General features: G+C 34.0%; 5 protein-coding genes across 5 annotated transcripts; 2 read left to right on the forward strand and 3 right to left on the reverse strand.

Annotated features, from left to right (window-relative positions):
• Positions 1-2,109, reverse strand: TRIADDRAFT_57264 (uncharacterized protein; the record flags this gene model as incomplete). The annotated part of the gene is made up of 3 exons (XM_002113599.1): positions 1-327; positions 685-893; positions 1,356-2,109. The coding sequence occupies 3 exons, from the start codon at positions 2,107-2,109 to the stop codon at positions 1-3; spliced, it is 1,290 nt and encodes a 429-aa protein (XP_002113635.1).
• A 1,259-nt stretch (positions 2,110-3,368) lies between these two features.
• Positions 3,369-6,519, forward strand: TRIADDRAFT_57265 (uncharacterized protein; the record flags this gene model as incomplete). Its single annotated transcript, XM_002113242.1, has 6 exons — positions 3,369-3,573; positions 5,036-5,124; positions 5,432-5,484; positions 5,656-5,749; positions 5,964-6,104; positions 6,370-6,519. The coding sequence occupies 6 exons, from the start codon at positions 3,369-3,371 to the stop codon at positions 6,517-6,519; spliced, it is 732 nt and encodes a 243-aa protein (XP_002113278.1).
• A 1,177-nt stretch (positions 6,520-7,696) lies between these two features.
• Positions 7,697-10,046, reverse strand: TRIADDRAFT_57266 (uncharacterized protein; the record flags this gene model as incomplete). The annotated part of the gene is made up of 5 exons (XM_002113600.1): positions 7,697-7,740; positions 7,843-7,946; positions 8,200-8,366; positions 9,488-9,555; positions 9,980-10,046. 5 exons carry the CDS (start codon positions 10,044-10,046, stop codon positions 7,697-7,699), a joined length of 450 nt encoding a protein of 149 aa, XP_002113636.1.
• Positions 10,047-12,535: 2,489 nt separating this feature from the next.
• TRIADDRAFT_57267 (uncharacterized protein) lies at positions 12,536-14,846 on the forward strand (the record flags this gene model as incomplete). The annotated part of the gene is made up of 3 exons (XM_002113243.1): positions 12,536-13,558; positions 13,902-14,289; positions 14,452-14,846. 3 exons carry the CDS (start codon positions 12,536-12,538, stop codon positions 14,844-14,846), a joined length of 1,806 nt encoding a protein of 601 aa, XP_002113279.1.
• Positions 14,847-15,963: 1,117 nt separating this feature from the next.
• Positions 15,964-22,727, reverse strand: TRIADDRAFT_57268 (uncharacterized protein; the record flags this gene model as incomplete). Its single annotated transcript, XM_002113601.1, has 27 exons — positions 15,964-16,196; positions 16,338-16,472; positions 16,622-16,712; positions 17,081-17,186; positions 17,353-17,481; positions 17,579-17,670; positions 18,055-18,126; positions 18,363-18,429; positions 18,525-18,607; positions 18,812-18,955; positions 19,036-19,209; positions 19,370-19,509; positions 19,591-19,670; positions 19,833-19,892; positions 20,147-20,202; positions 20,302-20,434; positions 20,679-20,747; positions 20,852-20,927; positions 21,043-21,166; positions 21,252-21,296; positions 21,373-21,450; positions 21,526-21,606; positions 21,703-21,832; positions 21,889-21,992; positions 22,079-22,156; positions 22,339-22,407; positions 22,662-22,727. 27 exons carry the CDS (start codon positions 22,725-22,727, stop codon positions 15,964-15,966), a joined length of 2,715 nt encoding a protein of 904 aa, XP_002113637.1.
• Between the last annotated feature and the right edge of the window lie 949 nt (positions 22,728-23,676).

A 23,676-nucleotide genomic window follows, 5' to 3' on the forward strand; every position in this document is an offset into this window, starting at 1 on the left:
CTAGCTACGTAAGACATCTTTAAGAGCGTTAACTAAATGTACAATGTCATCCATAACCGTATACACGTGAATGGAAAAGCGACAATAAAGTTTCTGTTGTATCAGTTTTATGCTAACTTCTATCCAATGCTTCTTATATAGATCATTTCTCAATTTCACTACTCCATCTTCAGTTAGATCGTATTTATGGTCTGGTAATTCGAATACACCCATAAATGGAGCAACCATATCTGGAGGAATTTGAAGCCGACGCGCTCCTTTCAGTTCGCGTTCTATGTAATTCATGGCCTCTTCTCGTAACTTCATATTGTAGTTTCGAATTTCGCTCTACGGAAGCAACAATAATTCATTCCTTAGTTCAGTTATATTGCAGACCAATCTTGAATATTAATCTAAGCTAGAAAGCAACTTATACAGGCATACAGTACCCGGTAGGTGATATTCTCATGCGATTCGAGAAAATGATGTCAACCTTACATAACTAATAGTACGTTTGATAGGCATAGCACTGTAATCTACAACTGGAATGTACATTTTATAGCAGCTAAATCAATGAGTATTAACTCTTGATTCCTATTAGCAGTCAGTAAATTGTGGACTGAAGTTTATATTTTGCCTTATTATTTATAAAATACATGAAAAGTACTCGTATGCAATGATATTGTACGGGTTACGGCTACTCACCAATCCTCCTAAGCTATGCAAGTAATCAACTCCGGCACCGGCACAAATCTGGGAAGAATAATCCCTAGTACCTTGGCGATAAAAGTCCAGCTCAAATCCTTTATAACGATAATGGGAGACTATTAAAGAGTGTGTTTGTGATATAACGGTTGAATTAGCATAAAAGATAGCACAGCCACGCGGAGTAAATGCCCATTTGTGCATATTTCCTGTTAAAAGACAAGTTAAACTGTGAATAAATAATAGCGCGAGATGCTTTCCGTAGTGTGAGATATTGTTAATTGTAAATACTACAACTATAATATAGCGATTCAAAATATGGGTAATAATAAATTTAGCCCTAGATTATGATATTAATATCGTTGTGATCCAATTTTAGAAATAGTTGAAATATAGTAGAAGTGAACTAGGAGTCTCAAGTGAAACACATGCATCCTCTAACAGTTATCCTTTAGCCAGTATAAAACAAACTCAACTCAACTATATCTTGAAGTTAGGTAAAAGTTATGACGCACAAGAAAGCAGTAATGTAGAATATAACATATCCTATGTTATTGCGGATACTATAAAATATTGTCAATGTGTACTTATACACTGTACGTGTAATAATTAATGCAACAAGTCCTAGCACTGCCACTACTCTTAGGAGGATGTGGAGTAAACGTCCAAACCTGTAAAGTAGTCACACCCAAGTTCGTCAAGATGTAGTTCAATTTGACCTGGCGCATGAGCTCCATCAATAAAAGATATAATGTTTCTTTCTCTAGCCAATTTTATGATCGGTTTTATAGGCATTAGCATAGCAGTGGGGCTTACTATGTAATCTATGATGGCAAATTTAATATCTGGATGCTCGTCAAACATTTGTCGGTAGCTGTTCACAATCTCTTGCGAATGACGAATGGGAAAAGTAAAATTGACAGAATATACCTTACAACCCGTCTCTTCCGCTATTTGTTGAGCGGCATACTGCATGGAGGTATAGGTTAAGTTATTGATTAAGATACCATCATTAGGAGTAAAGTTGGTCGACCTAAGAGCTGTCATGACACCTGCTGTTGCATTTAGAACAAAAGTCAAATTGTTACTTGATGATCCAACTAGCTCTGCTACGCGAGCAATACTAGCTCGCCAATGATGAAGTACTTCATTTAAATTCCATTGGAAAGGATTTTTTTCTGCAATTTCTTCATATTTACTCTTCACTTTAAGTACCTGCCTTGGTACTCCACCGTACGATCCATGATCCAATATAAACAAATGTTGGCTATAACAAAAGTCATTTTGACGGATTTCTTTACCAAATTTACTTTTGACGTCTGCTTGATCTTGTTCACCCCTTGATTTCATCAACGAATACAAAATATAGCCACCAGCAGCAGCAGATACTGCCAATGCTACATGAGATCGATCTATTTCTGACATGATGATTCCCTTCTACCTTCTTCGACACTGGATGCATCCAGCAATTGTGGCTAACGTGTCGATGGGGGTGTATGTTATATATGTTTCAGCCAACTTAAATGATTTTTCTTCTCTTTCTTTCTTTACCTCCTCCATAGGCAACACCCACGGCAGTACCAGTACCATACTGTACTGTACTGTACTGTACTGTACTGTACGTCACAGGCGCTACAAGCAATGTTTACAGTACGTTGTACTGTACTGTACTTACAGTACTGTAAGTTGTCCACGAGTCATTTCCCTGTTGCTCGTCTTTTTAGTATGTCAGTGGTTAGTTTTAAACGCGAACGCCATCCACAATATGCTCCTTATTGTCATTGCAATATACAGTATTGACCATTATTGAGAGATACAATACGTGATTTTAAAGGCCTGGACTCCACCACTTCATCATAGGATTTTTCGTAGACTTGGCTGAAACTGCTCTTGACACAGTATGTATTACTATGAGTGAAGCAACAGCTTAGAACAACTGCAGGCTGCAGCGACACTGAGTGTACTGTACTGTACAAGTGTACTGTACAATACAGGTACAGACTACAGAGTCCTAACTGCACAAGGACCAACGTGCTTACAGTCCAAGACTGAATGACTGACCTACAGTACAGTACTGTACTGTACTGTACTATACACTGTACAGCATAGTACTGTAACTCTGTAAGTAGTACTGTACTAGTCCACGCGAGTCATTTCCCTGCTGCTCGTCTTTATAGTACAGTATGTCAGTGGTTAGTTTTAACCGCGAACGTCATCCTCAATATGCTCCTTACTGTCATTGCAATATACAGTATTGACTATTATTGAGAGATACCATACATGATTTTAAAGGCCTGAACCCAACCACTTCATCATAGGATTTTTCGTAGACTTTGCTGAAACTGCTCTTTACACAGTATATATTATAGTACACTATGAGTGAAGCAATAGCTAAGAACAACTGCAGGCTGCAGCGACACTGAGTGCACAGTACAGACTACAGAGTCCTAACTTCACAAGGACCAAGGTGCTCGTAAGCACCCCTACTGTACAGTATTTGACTGTGTCCAAGACTGAATGGCTGAGCTAAATATTCATACTACAGTACAATACTGTAGAAAGACCTTTTGGTACTGTAGACTTTGTACTGTACAGTAAGATATACTGTACTGTAATACTGTACTGTAGACAAGTTCAACACGCACTTGCCAAAGCTCTGATGAGAATTGCTGCACGCCGGAAAAATGTCGAAAATTCTCCAAGTGATGTCCAGCCGATTACTCTATTCTACTGTACAACGATCATTTACTAGGTCGTTCCATGTTAGTTCTTCAGTAGCCAGCAAGTATTTACGTAGCAGTTTATTGGATAACTCAACCTCTGTTTTTCGGCTACCACCACAAGCCCAAAATTATCAATTCTTACCGAGACGTCTCCTCGCCTCTCAAAGTAAGTACAGTACAGTATGAACATTGCACAGCATGCAAAGATAGAAATTTCGATCTACGTACGCGTATATCATTACCAAACGAGTTTGCAAGCATTTAAATACACCTTATATCCTTTGGGGCATACTTTACTAAAACGCTAAAATATCAATGATAGCAAGTGCAATCAACGACTTGTAGAAGGTAAATGGACATTGCACAATGCAAAGCATGGCCTGCAGGCGACAGTATTCATATACCGTATACCTACATACAGTACTGTATAACTGTATGACAGCATGTGTCAGCAGATAGAAATAGCAAATACCATCGAGCTGCCGTCATGCAGGCTGCACCATTGACTTCGTCTATTGCTGGTAGAACGCATACTTGTATTTCAAGTTGATGCAAAGTCTATCATAGTACTTACCTTTGCAGAGCGTTAGCTTGCCGTTTACCATCGCAGCATGTTGTAGCTATTTGCTAATTAAAATTATCTATGATTCCATTAGGTATCACTAGGTATCAATGATATTTTGAAATTCTAGCACCGGTAGCATGATGCAATGCCATGCTGAACGCATGGTCATGGATAAATATAATACTGCAGCCGGTGATTGAAGCAGTTATTATTGGCATTGTTCGCTTAAAGTATTGCACTTGATGTCTTTGCATGCTATCAGTTACCAGTATGGGGGCAGTAGTTTAATCAGTATTAGCTTTTTCCTTCTTAGATTGTGATGGAATGCTTTCCTGTGCCATTGAAAGGCCTAACATGAATTTACTGACTTTCGTTTTTTCTGAACGTTATGAGATATTGCAGCTTTTTCCTTCATTCTATACACATTTACATTGTTACTGTTTGTGAATATCTATTTGTAAAACGGTAATAATTTTCTACGCTGTCTAAATCAAGCTAATGATCATTTAGTTAATCTTTCTACAGCAAATTCAGATCTATCATTAACATTACTGTACTGTAGGTATGATAAGAATTGGATTAAAGGTTGCGAAATACTGTACAGTAAATCACCGATCGAATTGTATCTTCACGTGTCAATATTAGTTACCAGCAATTTTGTAAGCAATACTGACCGGTAGACATAGACCGCATTGGTTACATATAATTTTAAATACTATGGAATAATGTACTGTAGGTGCTGTATACAAAAATATTTAAAATATTGAATTTCACGATATCTATTATACTGTAGCATAACCTATCCAATCTAACATACAGTACGAGTAAATGAAAAGAAATAATGTAGCGCCTCAAAAGTTTCTACAATCTCTATTTAAAGATCATAGCATTCGTAGTTGTGATCGATATATGCAGTATGTATTCAAGCATAGGGGATAGGAGATATCCTGAAAGTAATGCAGATTTCTAGAAATTTTGTTAGTGTACAGTACAATATTCTATCATTCTGTCTTATGTAGGATTGGTTTTAAAATTTTTGACATCTAATTGATATTATTTTAAGGTGATGTGCAGGCAGTTGACTATTTCAATCGAGAAATTGAACTGGAATCCCAAGCATTATCAAATCTCCCAACGATAAAGAATTTTAAAGTTAGATTTTAAAGAATACATCTGATTATAATTATGATTAGTCTTTGAAACAGCTTTCTCTAACTACCTCTGTGTTCTTAAGCACGTTTGCTCAAATTACCTAGTACGATCAGGATTATCAGCTACGATATTTTTGCTACGTCATGTGTTGATCTAATGGTCTAATTGCTAACATTTTAGATAGAAACGTAAAAGTTGATTATGAGATGTAAATTTTAAATATTCTGCATTGGATAGTAAGTGATAGGTAATGATCATGAACATAGTATTCATGTACGATTTATTCTGCCTCTAATTGAAATCGTAGTGTGAAATACAAGGGACTCGTGCAACTTTTTGTCGAGAGCTAAATAACGAAAGGTAAGCTAATATTTTATAATCATCAATTACATCCTTTGATCGGAGGTTTTTAGTAATAATGTAGTGAAACTATTAAGTTAACAAAACATCAACTTATAGTACACTTACAACGATATCGTATGACACAGGACCCAGCGAGACTTGCTAATACACTAATTCATTTTCATTTAGTATAACTGTTACTATGGATATCAATGATAACGTGGAATCAAATATACCGGAATTTGATCCTGACGAGAATGTGGATGAGGACGATATAGATGGTGTAAGACAATGATATTGCGTAGAGTAGATGGTGTAATATTTTCGATAAGATTTTATAATGAAAGGTATATTAATGTATCGTGCGATTCTTTCGGTCTTTAGGTATCATTTATGCCAGTATTTTCAGTTGAAATAAAGAAAAGATTGGTATAAGCAATTCTGCATCACTTGAATAACTGGCAATAGATTGGGGACTAACGTTCTCTTTACTTTAGGGAGATAGGATATTTATTCACTGCTCAATCGATACGGAGAGTACTCCAGATACCCCGTTTTCTTTGAATGAGATTTACGTTCTTCCTAACGGTGTTGACGAAAAAAATGCATACTGTACCCGAGCTGAGAATCAAGATTCGGTAGGATTGTTGTCATTGATATTCTATGCAATGATCTTTTTTTGCAATTTATACTTACTGTATATACGCTAATGTAGTAACAGAGTAGCACTTGATACGATATCCATTGCAAATATAGCGGTAATACTAGGAGCTAATATAATAAATACAGTTTTCAATCAAGTTATTGCTTTCACTGTGCAATTTTGGATTTAAAACATATGATTGACTGCCGTTACACATGGAGGCCTTCAAAATCTGATTTTGCTACATTTTTCTTTTATAGGAATTTTACGAGGTTATATATAATAGCTTGAGAGACCGAGGAATAGATCATAATTTTGGCCAACAGTTGAAGGATTTTTGTGATGTATTGGAGCATTCGGAGTATTATAAGTTTTTGCAAACTGTCCGTGATTTCTTTAAAGCGGAATAATAAGTTATTATTCATCACAGTCTAATTTTATAACATTTTTTATCGATACATAATTAATTTGAATATCCAGTGCTAAGTTCAATTAATTATTCAGATGTATGATATAATTAACTTGAATACGTACTTCCGCTGTACGCTGTCCTCTTCGACATTGTTAATTTCATTACAATAAATTTCTTTATGCTATGCAAGTAAATTATATCATTTAAATTAGGATACTGGGCTACGATCTATGTTATGTATAATAGGTTTGTAATTACTGCTAATCAGCCAGCTACGAAATGTATCGAGTATTATTTTGTATCAAGATTTTTGAACGCTCTTTCACAGCCGTTACTCAATGGTTCAAATGGTGCTCGTGGCAGCGGAATGTTAATTATATTAGAGCATTATATTTCAACATGTACCTCCATATGGCACTACCTTCAGTAGCGATCGATATAATATTTCCTCAGATGAGATTTCTCTTCTCTAAAATGGATAGACATTTATCATTGAATGACATTAAGAGTGTAATACTTTCGATATACTGTACATATATTGTAGCCTTATAGGATTGTCATGCAATATGCAGATTTAACTGCCTGACAAGTAGGTGTTTTCTGCTAGTTATTAATTAGATGACGTAGATACCGTAAAACCGATATTACTGCTAATATCTAAAGTGAAATGCAACAGCACACTCGGCAATTTGGGCAGGTATTGATGATACACCTGAAACCGATGAACTGAAAGCCAACTTTAAAGCGTAAGCTTAAGTTTATAGTAACTGTAATACTGTACACGTATGTATAGAATTTTACTCATCATTATACAACGCATCATAGGTTTGTAGTGGGATTGACGAAGTGAAAGTAGAGCTTTCTTAGAATAGAAATCGACCTAAGTATCCACAGATAGAATAATGCACGAAAAACGATCGTAAAGATTCACATAATAAATTTGTATTCCTAGTTAATCGGTAGATAATATACAGTTTTAATCCAAGGATGCCAATTAAATAATAGAACATTTTAGAAATTTTTGACTTATTGAGTTATGCTAGTTTGAGCCTCTTCATATATTAAATGAAAGCCACGATTAATTTATTTACAAGCATGCATCATGAACTGCAGTTATCAAACAAGTGATGATTTATTGGAAATATAGATAAAAAAGCTTGCCAATTAAAGCTTGGTCATTCTTTAGCGTTTAAATCGCTAGAGCTACGCATTTTCTCGCCTACACATAATTTAACAGCTATTAATAATATAATCTTCAGAGTTTGAATCCATGTAATAAATTGCCGTTATGTACAGTTTGACTTTAGTTCTAGTATCTTACTTGTAGGAGCGGTAAAGTAGTCTTGAAATATTTTGTGAGCATTTCCTAATATTTCTTCTTTGTTTACAGTTTCTCCATCTTGACCAGAATTCATGTACATTTCTCTACAAGATATTAATAACGCAATATTTTATCTTCAAAATTGTCGAAGAACAATAATTTCTTAAGAACAGCTACTTCACATTTCATTTATGAAGTAAATAAATTGCGAACTTAGTTAGGCAAGGTTACATTGATTGATTACAACTTCTTAATAGCAATAGTTATTGATAGCAGGAATGCTATGATACCAACGTCATGAATGGTTAATACAGTGACAAATCGATTAAATATATATTATCAGCTTGCATACTGTACCTTTCATCGACACAGGTGTACATAGGATCGACATTCTTGGTATCAACTTCTTGGAGGCGATCTGCTGCGGATATAATGGTATTTAATTTCTCCAATGCTTGATGTTTTTCAATTGGAGTCAGAGTTAACTCTTCTAAATATGTTGTGTCACTTTCATCTAGATATTGCTGTAATAAGCAAATTTTAAAGTAGATTAGATGTAATAATTGGAGACACGTAACAGAATTACGCGTATATCGCAACGCTTGTTTCATGTCAGGCCATCCCACAAACTTAAGAAGGCAATAATATATGCTGCAAGTACTGTAGGTGATTCCGCGATTACAAATGAATATTACATGTACGCATAAAATAAGAAATCCTGTATCAGATAAAATGACTTTGCTGGGACGGATTGTAGGCCAGTGAAGTATTATTGTCTACTGTATAAATACGTAGATCTTACAAACAACATAAGCAAGATCCTTATAAGTTAAAGGGAAGTTATAGCCTTACAGGCTCGTTTTCATAAAATGACTTACAGTTATATACTTTACTTATATACTTATGAAGGAGCAAGTTGTCAAATACAAATGAACTCGTTCATTCGATACGTTGGCGCAACTACTGTACTGTATATACTGTAGAACTTTAGAATGATATTGTGAAATTTTTCTCTTTTACCTCCATACTACAGTACGGTAAGACGTGTAATTGCATATTTTTAGCACAGTATATACTGTACTGTCCAATGTTCATACAATAATGGTTATGCATTGACATCAAGTGGTATACTCTTTATTAGGGAGCCTGTATCAATTTTGAGGGAATAAAATAGGAATTACAGTTTACGATGTATTGCATCCGAGTTGGTATACTGGAAGGTTTATAAACTACTTGTACATCAATCAACTACTGCTCAAGATAAACACAGGCTGACAAGCGAATTTTGAGGGAAAAACTAGGAATTACAGTTTACGATGTATTGCATCCGAGTTGGTATACTGGAAGGTTTATAAACTACTTGTACATCAATCAACTACTGCTCAAGATAAACACAGTCTGACAAGCGAATTTTGAGGGGAAAACTAGGAATTACAGTTTACGATGCATTGCATCCGAGTTGGTATACTGGAAGGTTTATAAACTACTTGTACATCAATCAACTACTGCTCAAGATAAACACAGGCTGACAAGCGAATTTTGCAAAAATAAATTATCGTCTAGACGTGAGGAAAGCATAGTGCATAGAAACCTTCAGGACCCCTTTTAATAGTGCATGAACACCTCGTGTTTGTACAATACAAACCTTGTTTGGGTTTCTTTCCCAATATTCATTTATAGACCATGTTGGTTGAGGAGGAATCTGTATATAAACTGGAATTAAGATCGAGAATACATGGATTGTATACTATTATATAATTATAATAACTATCTAAGATCAATTTTAAAAGGATACCGTTCAAAACAAACAATAATGTTACTATTGGATACGTTACATAATAAAGCAATCTGACTTGTATATCCTATTCTATAATAGAATCATCCTTCTATCACTTTTCTTTTCCACTCAGAAGATTACGTCATTGGATAAAGTGAAAGAAATAGCGATAAGGAAATATTACTTCCATCGTCTACACGTATGGAATCCAATGTTAGACGGTGGTAATTGTTAGGCTTCTTGCCAATATAGTATCAAAACTATTGGAGAATGATGGAGGGATTTGTCGAATGCACTTGACTATTGGCATTAAGGTAACATACGATTACTCGTTGTTTATGATAAAGTATCGCCACTTACCGCAGCTATTGAACGGATGTGGCAGTTGAAAGGCTTTGCCAAGATTTGCGGAAGGTTTAACAGCCATCGATGCATACCTGCACAGCAGCAATAGCGAATTGATTACTCTTTTATATGCGTAGTATTCCTATTCCCAAATATGGATACAATGTATATGCGTCTATTATTTCTGTAGGATGGCTTTCTTTCACCTTGCTCCACCCTGGCTCAGAGCTCAGCAAATGATGGACTCTTATTGAACATATAGATCATAAAGGTATTAACAAAACGATGCATACCTGCACAGCAGCAACAGCGAATTGATTACTCTTTTATATGCGTAGTATTTCTATTCCCAATATGGATACAATGTATATGCGTCTATTATTTCTGTAGGATGGCTTTCTTTCACCTTGCTCCACCTTGGCTCAGAGCTCAGCAAACGATGGACTCTTATTGAACATATAGATCATGAAGGTATTGGACCGAACCGAACCTTTCTCAGGTCTAAATTTGAACCCATACATAACAGCACTCACACTGGAAATTTCATTTACATTGGCTAAGAGAAGAGAACTCTGCTGTCACCGGGCTTGCGCGTTGCGACTGATTGGGGGTTACGACCGACTGACAGACGGGTGCACTTGGTTCACGATTTTGATAATAATAACATCCGAATCATAATATTCACTCCAGGACAGTACGAGTTATGCTATAAATCTGATTTGGGATGATTGACGATACTTGATTTGACCAGAGTAGCAGACCCCTACAGTACAGTATATTGATGGGAAAATATTGATCAAAGCACGGAATGACGTCTTCAATTTAATTTGGAATGATGTACGATAACTGATTTTACAAGGGGTACCAGACCACTGCTAACGCTGCTATATGGATGGGAAAATATGGATCAAAACCCCGAATCTACGGTATTCAACCTGATTTGGAATGATTGACGACAGTTGATTTGATCAGGGTAGCAGCCAGACCCCTGCTCTATTGATCAATACACCGAATGGCGGTATTCAACCTGATTTAGAATGATTGACGATAATTGATTTTAGCAAGAGTACTACAGACTACAGGGTGTCTCATAAAAAATCTACGATGATTGAAATGATATGAAAACGTAATATTATGACCAAATTAGACAAATTTGGTATCAATCGATAGCTTAGATGTGTAAAAATTCAAATATCGAAATAAAAAATGGAAAAAATATCAATTTATACAGTAGATCAGAAAGGGATTGAACCGGACCGAACCGTTCTCAGGTCTAATGAGTACAGACTGTCAGCAGTATTGTACTGTACTCAGTGTGCTGTCCTCTTGTACAGTACAGTACACCCAGAACTACAGTATACTGTACACTGTACACTGTACGGTACAGTACCATCCTGTACTGTTCGTGGTAATCGGTAGTACCGCACTGTCATGCTCAGTACAGTCATGCTCGGTACAGTCATGCTCAGATCAGGTGTCATCAAAGCAGGCGGCCGATGACATAAAAATAAATTTCTTGTTGATTTTTTTTTCATCGACCATTTTTCCATCCGATTGCTGCAGCGATTGCCGATCGGACCAACTTTATCCATTTCTATTGGCAAGTTCTCCTGGTAAAACGAGGCCAAATTCATTCTGCAATCACCAGGAAAGAGACAGAGTGAAGAGAAAGGGCCATTTCTACCGGTGATGATGAAGTTGTCAATCGCTAAACTAGTTTACGGGTGATAGAATAGCAAGAAGCGCGTTATTAAGTAGTTTATTCAAATAGCAATCGACAACGATACTTGGGTAACGATATAATCGGCTTAAGTTATCACCATTTTAAAGCGCTTCCACATACGCCAAGTCAAGAATCGTAGTGTAAAAGGTAGGCCTATGCGTATTCCATACATTGATACGTAATCCAGTTGCTGCAATGTTTGTGTAGACTTTAGGGAATATGCAATTTTTCTTGTTCTTCGCCTGACTACCGGTAGTAAAGGCGATAATTGTATTCCATTTTGGACAGTCAAATTTCTCAACCAGTTCATTATCGTTCGGGTAGTCATTGATCGACTTGACAAAGTCAATATACTGTACGCATCATCAATGATATGCAAATTCCAACCGATAGTATATACTGTACTGCCAAAATGATTTATTATTTTGATGTCCTGCAACTTTTTTTGCCTTCCCACCTTTTCAACCTTAAATAAAACTACCTAGAGGTGTCGATTTGACATCAGGTGTGATAACCTCCAAGACGAATTTATTCACTGCCAATGCTAACCCAAATGCATGTATTTTACAGAATTTGCCTATTCATCGTTCCGCTATTTTGGCAGCTGATAACCGCTCTAGAGTTAGTTCGTACTCTCAAGTTCTAATTGCCTTGAAGCTTATTGTATGAAATTGACATCCAATATAAACTGGACAAAGTAAGACCAAATTAATTCTACGTTTGGTAGAAAAGCCAAATTTGGATTGACATGATACCAACACCACTGTCGTAGAATAACTTAATCAACATCTTGTACTTCGACTTATCTTTAGTTTACAAGTAGACTATAGCGCAATCGATATCCAATGATGGCTTCTAATCCGAATTCAGAAACTACTCCTCTCATTGGTAATCATACAAGCAATCACAACTCTTCTACATCTCGTACCAAATGGAATAAAAGAAGAATTTATGCATCCATTCTTTTGACCGAAACCCTGGAAAGAATGACCTACTATGGCCTTACTGCCAATTTAGTCATTTACCTTTCTTTAACGAATTCTCTCAATGTATCTAGCTACTACTCCATATTAATACAAAATAGCTTCAATGGTGTTAAATTTTTCATGTGCTTTTTTGGTGGCTGGTTTGCCGATGCCTATGTTGGTCGTTATAAAGCAATTATTCTCGGTTTAATAACTTATGCTGTAGGCATCGCCTTGTTTCCTATTGCAAGCATACCCAATTATTTCCCTCAATATCAGCATAAACATTTTCCAATCAAGCCATTAATCATTAGCGGATTATTTCTTGTTGCTATTGGTTGTGGATTAGTCAAGTCCAATTTACCACCTTTTGGTGCTGAACAGGTCAAACGTAATCGTTCCGGTAGAAGTAAGGAAGCGGTGACTCAAAGTTTCTTCAATTGGTTTTATTGGTCCATTAATCTTGGATCATTATTGGCTTATCTAATAGTAGCGTACATGCAGCAAAAGCAAGAGAGATTTTTCGTTTCCTATCTCATCTTGGTGACTTGTATGCTGTTGGCTATTGTTGCATTTCTAAGTAGTCATAATATTTATCATCTACATCATCGTCCATCCAATCGAGTTGGACAGACTCTCCGTTTGCTTGCGCGACGCTGTTGTTGCTTCAGTCTGCGTTCTTCCCGTCATGATGTCGATCATCATCGTCCTACGCCTACTGACTATGATAACGCTCATAACAGTAGCCACTTAATTCCGCCATCAACTCCAGAACGACTAATAAGTAACCCAGAACATAGCGGTAATCCAACCAATAGTGCCATCAATGAAGCTGAAATCAAAAATATTAAGAAAATTGCCATTATTTTTATATCATTACTCCCTTTTTGGGCCGCGTATTCCCAGGTAACATCTTAACCCTTATCAATGATACCATTGCTAGGATTGCTAACACAAGTAACCTATTAATTGTTATCATTTTAAGTATAGTGATATTTATTTACAAGTACTCATCTTGAGCTAAGTACACTTAAAGATTGACTATCCTTAGCATCGATATATTGAAAGAATATAACTCGACGCTTTTTGACTACAGTTCGAAGCTGTAATTGTCTAGTTTTTTATAGAGACATTAATATACAGTAGTTGCTGTTACTATTTTCACTTTTTAAAATGAATCATCTTTTGCTTTAACATCAATTTTTATCACGTCAATAATACTAATCAATGCGTCATATCTCCCCTGTAGATGCAGAGTACTTACTTACTGCAAGCCCTTCATTTGAAGCTTTATCCTCAAAACACTCATCCCAGTTTTGTAATCCCTGTAGCTTGGTTATCGCTATTCGATATCTTCGTTATTTTAGCCTTTTTACCGGTGCTCGATCGATTTATATATCCTTATTTCGAAAGGCTAGATAGACCTATTACTGTCTCAATACGTTTTGTAATTGGTTTAGTGTTTGCTTTTATTTCGGTATTATGGGCGGCTGAATTGGAAGTGATTCGTTCAAGTTATGGCGTATTAAATCAACAAATCGGTGATATCCTTGTTCAAGCTTCAGATGTTTGGGTATACTGGCAAATACCTCAGTATATCTTTATTGGGTTTAGTGAAATGTTTGCGTCGGTAACAGGTGTGTAACTCCTGATATTGCATCAAATCGTTTATACATATCAACTCTTCACTCTAGAATATTTTAGATAAAATAAATAGAATCTTTATTTGTTATATTGACACATTGATAGGATCTACATGATTAATTTATGAGTAAACTATACTTATATCTTAATTATAGCTATGAAATTTGCCTACTCACGGGCACCTCCTCATTTACAAGGTACTGTCATGGGATTCTTTGACCTCATGACTGGAGTTGGATATTTTCTTGGGCTTGGCGTCTTAGCAATATTACGTAGTGTTGATTTATTGAAATTGATTAGTCGTGTTCGAAACACGCCTGGTATGGGAGTGTTTGAAAATTCACGACTTGACACCTATTTTCTCATTTTAGCGGCTATGATATTTTTAACTATAGTCATCTTTATAATTTTTGACATAAAGTACAATATTGATGTTCTCAATGTAACTTCTAGTGCTAAAGTTACATCGAATAAGGATGTAACGCAATCTGGGTTGTACATCAATGATCGCGTTAATAGCCATGTGAACGATAGTGGCATAGTGACATGAATTATTTTAATCTAAAATATCAATATTTCAACTTTAATTGCATTTAATTACCCTTATTTACAATGTTGATGATTACAAGAATCGAGAGGGTCGTCTATGTCATCGTATACAGCTAACGAAATACGATATTCTTACGGAGTCATTCTGACAGTGTTTTAACAGAATTTATATTTCAACAAGAAGAAATATCATCTATCCCGTACTCATAAGGATATCTTTACGCGATTAGAGTACTAAAATAGAATAACTGACTATTAATTTCAACCTTACAATAATCAATTCGTCCATAGTTTGGCGTCCTAAAATTCGTATAAGAAATTGTGTTGAACTTCTAATAGAATTGAAAAGATAATAGTACGCCTAAAATGTTTAAACTTGTTTGTAAATAAGCTTAATGTAAAAATCGATTTTACTAATGCTCACTACTAAAGTTTTAACTCCTGAGATTATATTGAGAAACCTTTAGATTTTGTTCTCAAATCATTATTTTATTAAGTAAGACTTATAATGTCTTAATTCTGAATATGATATCTGAGTTTAGTAGAAGTTATTCTTTATGTCTACGATTAGAAATAAACATATTTTACGAAATATTTCTGTAAGCGTAGGATTTAAAATTAATCTTGACATGCAAGTCCTTTGAAGAGTTGATATTATATTGGACTAGTGTTCCTAATATCATTAATATAGACATTACTCGTACGCTAGCTTACAGTTAAATTAATTTTGAGATCTTGACGCGTCTTTTTTAACTGTAGTAATCAAATTTTACCTCAAATCATAAAATCTTATATGAAATTTATTGTAAATTTATCTACAGCAAGCCGAATACGCTACACTTAATTACTTATTTTTAGCAATCGTGCAGGAAAATGTTCAGTACTTAAGTTCCAAGCAATTACAGTTAATGATTGATCTTAAACTCTATTACAATGGTTACAGAAGGATATTGTTAAAATATTTAAATATTATTTTACAAGTATCATCAATGGCAATGCAATAATGAATTTGTTAAAAATTTAAAGGTTATGATATGTTATGATACATTACTACGCAAGTTTGAATAATTGTTTAGAAATACGTAAGATACCATAGATATATATGAATTAGGCAGAATTTAATTAGAATTAGCTTCATTTTGAGTTTCAGTTTGATCGACGGATATAGGAAAGCCAAGCACCTGCTCTGCAAATGTATTAGCTGATATGTTTTCAGATAGCTGCTCTTCCAATAATGTTTCACTATTATCGGTCGGATAGTAAGAGGCAGTTTCCAGACTTCCACCAATATCAGAGTATCCTAACAGAGTTCCAAAGCATTCTGCTAGCTCAGATTCAGTAATATGCTCGCCTATATTAGTCAAAATAATTAAGTCGTAAGTACATTTTTGGCCATATCTGTTGTATTTTAGTTTTAACAGATTGAGTTGTACACTGTAAGTTTAGTTTATTAATAAATATAAAAATGCTTAATAATGTTATATAGATTTACCTTTGCTCTGCAATACTTTTAGTAAATCTCCTCGATCGATAGTGTATTGACCATTCTGTTCAATGCCAAGGATTTTAAATACCTCATTTAGACGACCAGGTGGTATACCGAAAGCCGGTCGATGATTAATGTACACTAAAAAGTAAAGGATTATATTATTCTAAACTAATCTATTCATATATATGTATATTTATGGCGTATCTCTAAGGAAGATTTAGGCTAATGTAAATCGATGTTTCATTTTAATCAAGTTTTATTTTAGTTAATCATAGGAAATATCTTACACTTAATTAAAGATTCTAGGTCTATTTCTTCAACAAATTTTTCAGTTTCAATGTATTCACTGAATTTAATTTCATTGACCATATCATCAATCTGTTAATAAAAGTAAATTTCATGATTAATTAAATCAGAGTAAGAAAACAAAATGACTTCATCTACGAAAAATTTAATAATACGTAAATTAATGCATCAAGAAACTATATTTTGTATTACTATACTAAAATAGATAGTTAATGCTGAGGTTAATCTAATGAGTTGCTTTATTAACTATATGGAGATAGACAATTATGAGCCAATACTTAATTCTGGACATTCGTATGAGAACGAAGCACAACTAATCCTCTTGAGCAAGAAGATTACAATTGTGTTTTGAGCGTGCAAGGCTAGTATCGAGGAAAGTACGGTAGCAATTTACCAAATAAATAACTATTCTCAGTAGTAGTAAATAAGTATGGGTTTACCTCTTGTTCGGTAGGATAGAAACCTAAAGCTCGCATAATGTAAGGTATTTGTCTCAATGCAACTTTAGTTGAGACTTTTCTCGACTCCATGGTGTCGATACCTTGACTGAAAATAACGTAATGTCCAATTTACATTAACATTGACCGTATACAAGTATAGATTAAGATGAACTATGATCACTTTAGATCCTTATCAATTATTAGATTTTAATGCAAATGCTAGTTTAAAAAGCAACTACAGATGATTAAATTAAATAAATAAAAAGACTTACGTTCTAATCTGGGCATAGTAGAAATAGTTTTCCAGTTCGGCGAAGAGTTCACCCTCTCGGCCTCCATCCATTAAATTATAGAATGGTACCATATCTTCGCCGCCAAGATGAACAGCTGCTTCGAGAGCTCTGTACAGTAGAAATCCCATTAATAATTGATATGTAACTGCTAGGATTAGTTTAGTAAGATTGATTTTATTTCTATAAAATGTTTATCATGACTTACTCGATATTGGTTTTCCACATAAAAACTGTAGAATCTGAACCGCCTGAGGTGAAAATATGCTGACCATCATAAGAACAAGCCATATTGGTAACCTGTCAGAATTAAATTTTATCTTAGTCCGTCTTCACAAAGGTAAAAGATTTTAGTTCAATTTAAGAACGTTCAGAATACTGAGGAGTTTATATGTATTTACGAAATTGTTCGGCGATACTTCAATGGTTTACGTAATATGAATTTAAATTAAAAATGCTTATACGGGTTTATTTATAGCAGTAATAATTTATCTAATGGAAAAGTTGGGACAGAATATTTTACAGGAGCTGAGATTTGCTGTAGATTCGCGTATTTAAACTTAACGTATGACACGAGAATTATTTGCGTATGATTGTTGATATAAATGCACTTTTCATTAATTAGTCAATGATTAGTACTATTTAAGCATGATGATATATATATATAGTAGAAATATCTCTTACACGACCAGGATGGGCCATTAGAGCCATTGTTCGATGAGGGTTACCGTCAATTGGTAATATTTGTAAACCAACCTTCATAGCAAATAATAACAACCTTTAACCAAAATATAGATGGCCTACAAATTTTTAATTTTCTGCTACTGGGTTGATCTAAATTTGAATTAATACTATCATTGGTATCAAAATTCGCTAACTCTATAATACTTGTTAATGGAGCTACAACATATGTATATATAAGTAAAGTTTTCATCCTAAGAGATCCCTTTAAATGAGGGACTAATTATAAATAAAAAATAAAAGATTCTTACCTTATCATTAGTAATAAAAGCCAAATAACGATTCCCATTAGGATTTTCTTGTAGTAATATTTCCATTCTATGTTAAAATTTATATTAGGAGTAAAGATTAAATTCTATTTTTGTTACCATAGCATGGATAAAGTAAATGATATCACATTGCTAAGATCTTACTTTTGCAATGGACTACCATAAGTTGGTCCTAGTAATGTCTTACGACACATCTTTGTAGTTGAATTGTATAATTTCAACTTAAACTAGAATAGGTAAATCAATATTATACATAGAATTTAGAGGATTTTTAAATACGCAATATCATTTCTATCTCAATATAGATTCTGCTATGAATGATTATGAAGTTTGTAAGCTAAATATAGATCTAAATAGAAGTTAGATAGTAAAAAGATTAAAATTGCCATAGCTTATTGATAAATCTATTTTTCAGCATTTGAATGTGATACCTGATCATTAGCAAGTAGTAAGAAATTCTCCTTAGTAATCGGAGGATACCAAGTAATACATGTTGGTATAGCACTCTGTTCAATTCTGTCAGTGCTCAGCATTTGTAAGTCATCTTTACTGCTTTTATTGAGATCATATTCCACCTATTCGCAATGAATATTATAAAATGGTCACTTAGTCTTATACTGTGCAGTTGAATATTATAGTTTCTGTTTGTACTTACAAGGACACGATCTTTGCCAATAGAAATTAATCGAGGCAAATTAGTATCTAAAGCGATGCCAAACATTAAGCCTTTGATAGATTTGTAGTGGGCTCGTTGTCTGCCTAAATATACCCATGGTTCATCTTTATTTTTTAATTGTGATTTATAAACCGATACTGCAAAGTCATCATCCTAATTGGTATAAATAATACGCTAATTGTAAATAACCACAGTATTTACTACGATGGAGGAAAAAATATGCATTTAAAAGATCTAAGAATATGGATTAAATTTACTACTAATGAATCTCGGTAATTCTGTAGCAAAATTTAATCGAAATTCTACTATTTACCGCGGTAGCTAGATATTTGCAATCATGAGAGAAGCAGGCATGGCTAATGCTATCTTTACTATATTTGAAGATTGCTTGAGGCAAATCCTCCAATGTAATTGCATCCATAATTCTAATTATTCCATTTGTAAAGCCACAAGCTAATAATCCAAATAAATTTTAAACATTATTATCAAAAAATGACTAGAGTTACATCTAAAACGCTTGTAGCTCTGTCTTACCAATGAAAGCCCCTTTAGGATCGAAAGCAATACACTGAATTAAGGTTGGCTTATCAAAAATTCTATTGCGTAAAATTTGCCTGAAAATTGAATTAATTTAAAGATATCAATATATTAACTTCTTCAGTCCTTGCAATAAGTGAAATTTCGCCATCAGCGAACTCATTATCATTCATTGATTACCTCAAATTCTTACTGACTTAAGGATATAATATAATTTAGTTCCTAATCATGTTACTTACTTGGTATTATAATTCCATATTTCAAGAGTGGCAGAATTACTTCCAATTGCTAGTCGCGGTCTATCAAAATTTGAAGAAAAAATGAAACGATTAGGATTATTTGTTGAAATTTTACAATTTTTATATCCCTTTTTTATGTAAATTATTTTGACATAGTGATAATGTGTAGAGTACGAGAAATCTTGCAACCGTTTAATAAAAGATCAATTCAATGCATAAAAGATTTCAGCAATTTTTATTTAAATCGGCTATCGTTGACGGACAAAGTTGACGAAAATATCCATGGAATTGTACTATAGCTATTTAATACTCACTCTGTTGGATGAGTTGCTAATGCATTTATAGCGGTATCATGCCCTTTAATAAGAATCTTTAAGAAAAATATTTGCCGATTAAAATCAAGAACGGTAACATTATAGTTATCGCAAATTGTAGCAGTTTCACGTAAGGATAAAATAGTTATGTTTACCTCCACATGACTACCATCTGATACAATATGTGCGATTTGAGCTAGACTTGTTGAAACAATAAAATTTGGGATTACAAATGTACTCCCATGGATGGTTGCGTCTCTTGGGTATTCGTTACGTTCGAGATCAACACTAGGAATGATTCAAATATAAATAATTCATTATCAAGATGTAGTTATCATTTATAGTTTATATAATAATTAGCTGGTATTATACTCGTAGAAAAATAATTACGTTTTAGAGAGGTTACTGGCAAAGGAAATAGAGTTAATTGGTCCAGCGTTTATGTTGTTAAACCTAGAAGTAAAATGTAGATGATTGTATATTGAAAGAGAAGTTAATGCCAATATCAGAAAATAGTTATCTGTTAACTTACCAGTTCGTTAGTCTCATTTCGGTATCATAAAATTTAACATGGCCCAAGCAATCACCGGTCACAATATAACTGTAGAAAATTATGATGTAAATGAATAGGTTAACTTTGATATCAACTGCTTTGTAGCAATAAATGTAAACATCTATTTATTATTGTAGTCTTCTATAACTTACTTTCCGATTGTAGTTAAGTAGGTAATTGCTTTTTCTTGTACACGAACAATTTTCAAAGCTTTCTTTAGCGGTAAGCCTGAGAATGAATATAAATTTAATAAAGCCAAGTAAAGTATTGATAGAAATTATTATTGATATATTTGATGTAACCATAAATTTATGATATCTCTATTTTATATTACATAATTAACCTCTTTTATCCTTTCCTTTATTATCCCAAACAACAATATTACCGACACTCGTTGCTGTAAAAGCTCGGATAACATTACGTATGAATACTGATTGACAATAATTGCCAACGGTTCTATTGAAATCCTGTGTTAATGTAATCAATGAAATTAAACAAATTAAACAAATTAAACAAATTGATCATTGTAATTGCAATATTATGCTAGCATACCTTATCAGTTAATGATGGGACATCGTAAAGTAGTTCATTAAATTGCTATAATGGTAAAAATAAATTTTAAACTTGTATATGCACTACAAACATTAAAAAATTGGTTTTGACTTAAACTTACCCATGAATAAAATACTACTTGACGTTCGCTATTACTAATCAACATGCGATTATCATCTGGTCTGAAAGATATATGTGTCTAAAGAAGTAGTTAAGCGATCAATAATCAGACTAATTACAAACTGAAGAATTACAAATGAAAGGCAATAATTACTTGTAATGGGATATCCTCATCTAGCTGCAATGTATGTAATAAGTTGTTATCCGCAGAAGTCCAATCCCAGACACAAAGTTCCTACCGCAGAAATTATCAAAAATAAAAAGTAGATCGAAATAAGAAATTTAATGATCTAATTCTGAGGGTCTATGCTCTTTATATGACAGAAGTTACCTGTGGTTGAGATGCACTCAATGTTGCTAGATATTTCGAATCATTTGATAACGTCATTGCCAAAACACCGTTTTTATGAGGATCAAAAAAGGTTTGCACTGGAACTCTGGTATCATCAAGATAGATAAGCCTTAGGATATTGTGAAACTATGTAGTTAAAAAGTATTTTGAATAGGGTTGACTTACATGTTTTGAGCATCCCAAATAACAATGGTTGGATCTTTTCCTTGATCAGCAATGGCAACCCAACGTTTATCGTTGCTTACGCAAATGCATGATATACTGTTGCACTGATTGATATTATAACAATGTCACCATATATCTACATGTTAGTATACGATTTTAAGGTGATTAATCATGCTAATTTTATACTAACATGTCCTTGCAGAAGTTGTTGCTTATTGGTCTCGTAATCGTATAATACCCCAGTATGAGCAGTGGCATAGAGGACAATCTGCATATCGAATAAATTGATGGATTAAATTGTATATGTATATACAAGTTATAGATGTGTATTGCAATGTTTGTCGTAAGTGAAAATATAGACCAAGTTTAGATGTGATCAAGGTTTGGTGTATTTGATAGATACTACAAATAATAGCGTGTTTTAATTTGGTATTTTGTTTATAACATTACCTTTCTATCATCAGAAGCCATATTAACCACTGGGATATTTCTATTTATCCCAAACGACCACATCAAGTTCTAGTCGTAAGTTTAAATATAAGCAATATTAAAATAAAAGAAATCGATATATAGAGGTTGTAATTTTAGGTTATTACAGTTATGACTAAAATTCCATCATTAAATATTATAAATAGACAATATTGCAATCTATTTTAATGTGATATTAGTCGAACCACGCTCGTTTGTATTTGGCGTACTGTATGGACTTGTCCTTTTTACTTTACATTATTGACTGGCTAACAATAACTACGACTCGATGGTCTTTGCCTTACCAAAGCATTACTGGCGGTAGCAGTAGGATTGTCTGAGGTCGAATTTTCTTGATTTTTAGTATCCATTTATGATAAAGGCTTTATGAAAGTCTTATAGTTGTATTATTAGCAAGTATGATTCGACAAGTCTGAGATACTGTTGTTATACAATGTATTTCTAAAACTGATATTTAGCAAACGTATTCTGCGATGGTTAAATCTTGGTGATAACTGTACAGATAGAAGGGACGATTAAATGGATGCTTCTTACGTAGTAATGTTTATAGTCGTCACATAGAAGAAAGTTTGGCTCTGCTACAACTAATAGCTAAAGAGAGTTGTAGGCCAATCTGCAGCATAGTCGTCATGGTTACGTTGCAAATAGGCATAATCCTTAGGCAATTTTTACGCATGCGTGATAATGGCTTCTTACTGGCAGAGAATCCAAGGCCTCCAGACCAGATCCATTTTAGTAATAATGCTGTCTCGTTTGGCCAAGCCATAGACTTGAAGTAGTACGCTAGTAGTGTATGGAACAGTGTATAGCAAACTAAGATTTACCGTATTAATTACTGTAGTAGGGTGGTACTGCATTGGTATCACAGTAGTATACAGTATAGCCTACGTTTCAGCTGGGGTCTTTCCCACTTGTTATGGCTGAATCTGCAAGTTGAAATTGGTGGAATTTAATAGTTAGAAAAGCAAATCTACTTGCAAATCTGCAATAAACTAATGCTGTCATATGGAGTATTGCAGCTATTATCGTTAAAACATTTTTAATGGTTCTTTAAGTGAGTAGACTACAGTTTTGACGTCAGGTAGTTTTGTTAAACAAATCATTGAATCACAGAACCGGTCGATCAAATTGGAATATATATATGCAGTATACTGTCTATATCGCCAAGATATTCGCACATATTGGGTAGTTATTATTATTTTCAGTTACTAGTCACGTTTATATACAATAGTAAAGCATCGAATCGATATTACCATTAGTTTTGGTAGCCAGCAAGTACAGAGATCTATAGGAAGCACA

The sequence above is a fragment of the Trichoplax adhaerens genome, genomic scaffold, assembly GCF_000150275.1.
Source record: "Trichoplax adhaerens TRIADscaffold_6 genomic scaffold, whole genome shotgun sequence".
Classification (NCBI taxonomy): Eukaryota; Metazoa; Placozoa; class Uniplacotomia; order Trichoplacea; family Trichoplacidae; genus Trichoplax; species Trichoplax adhaerens.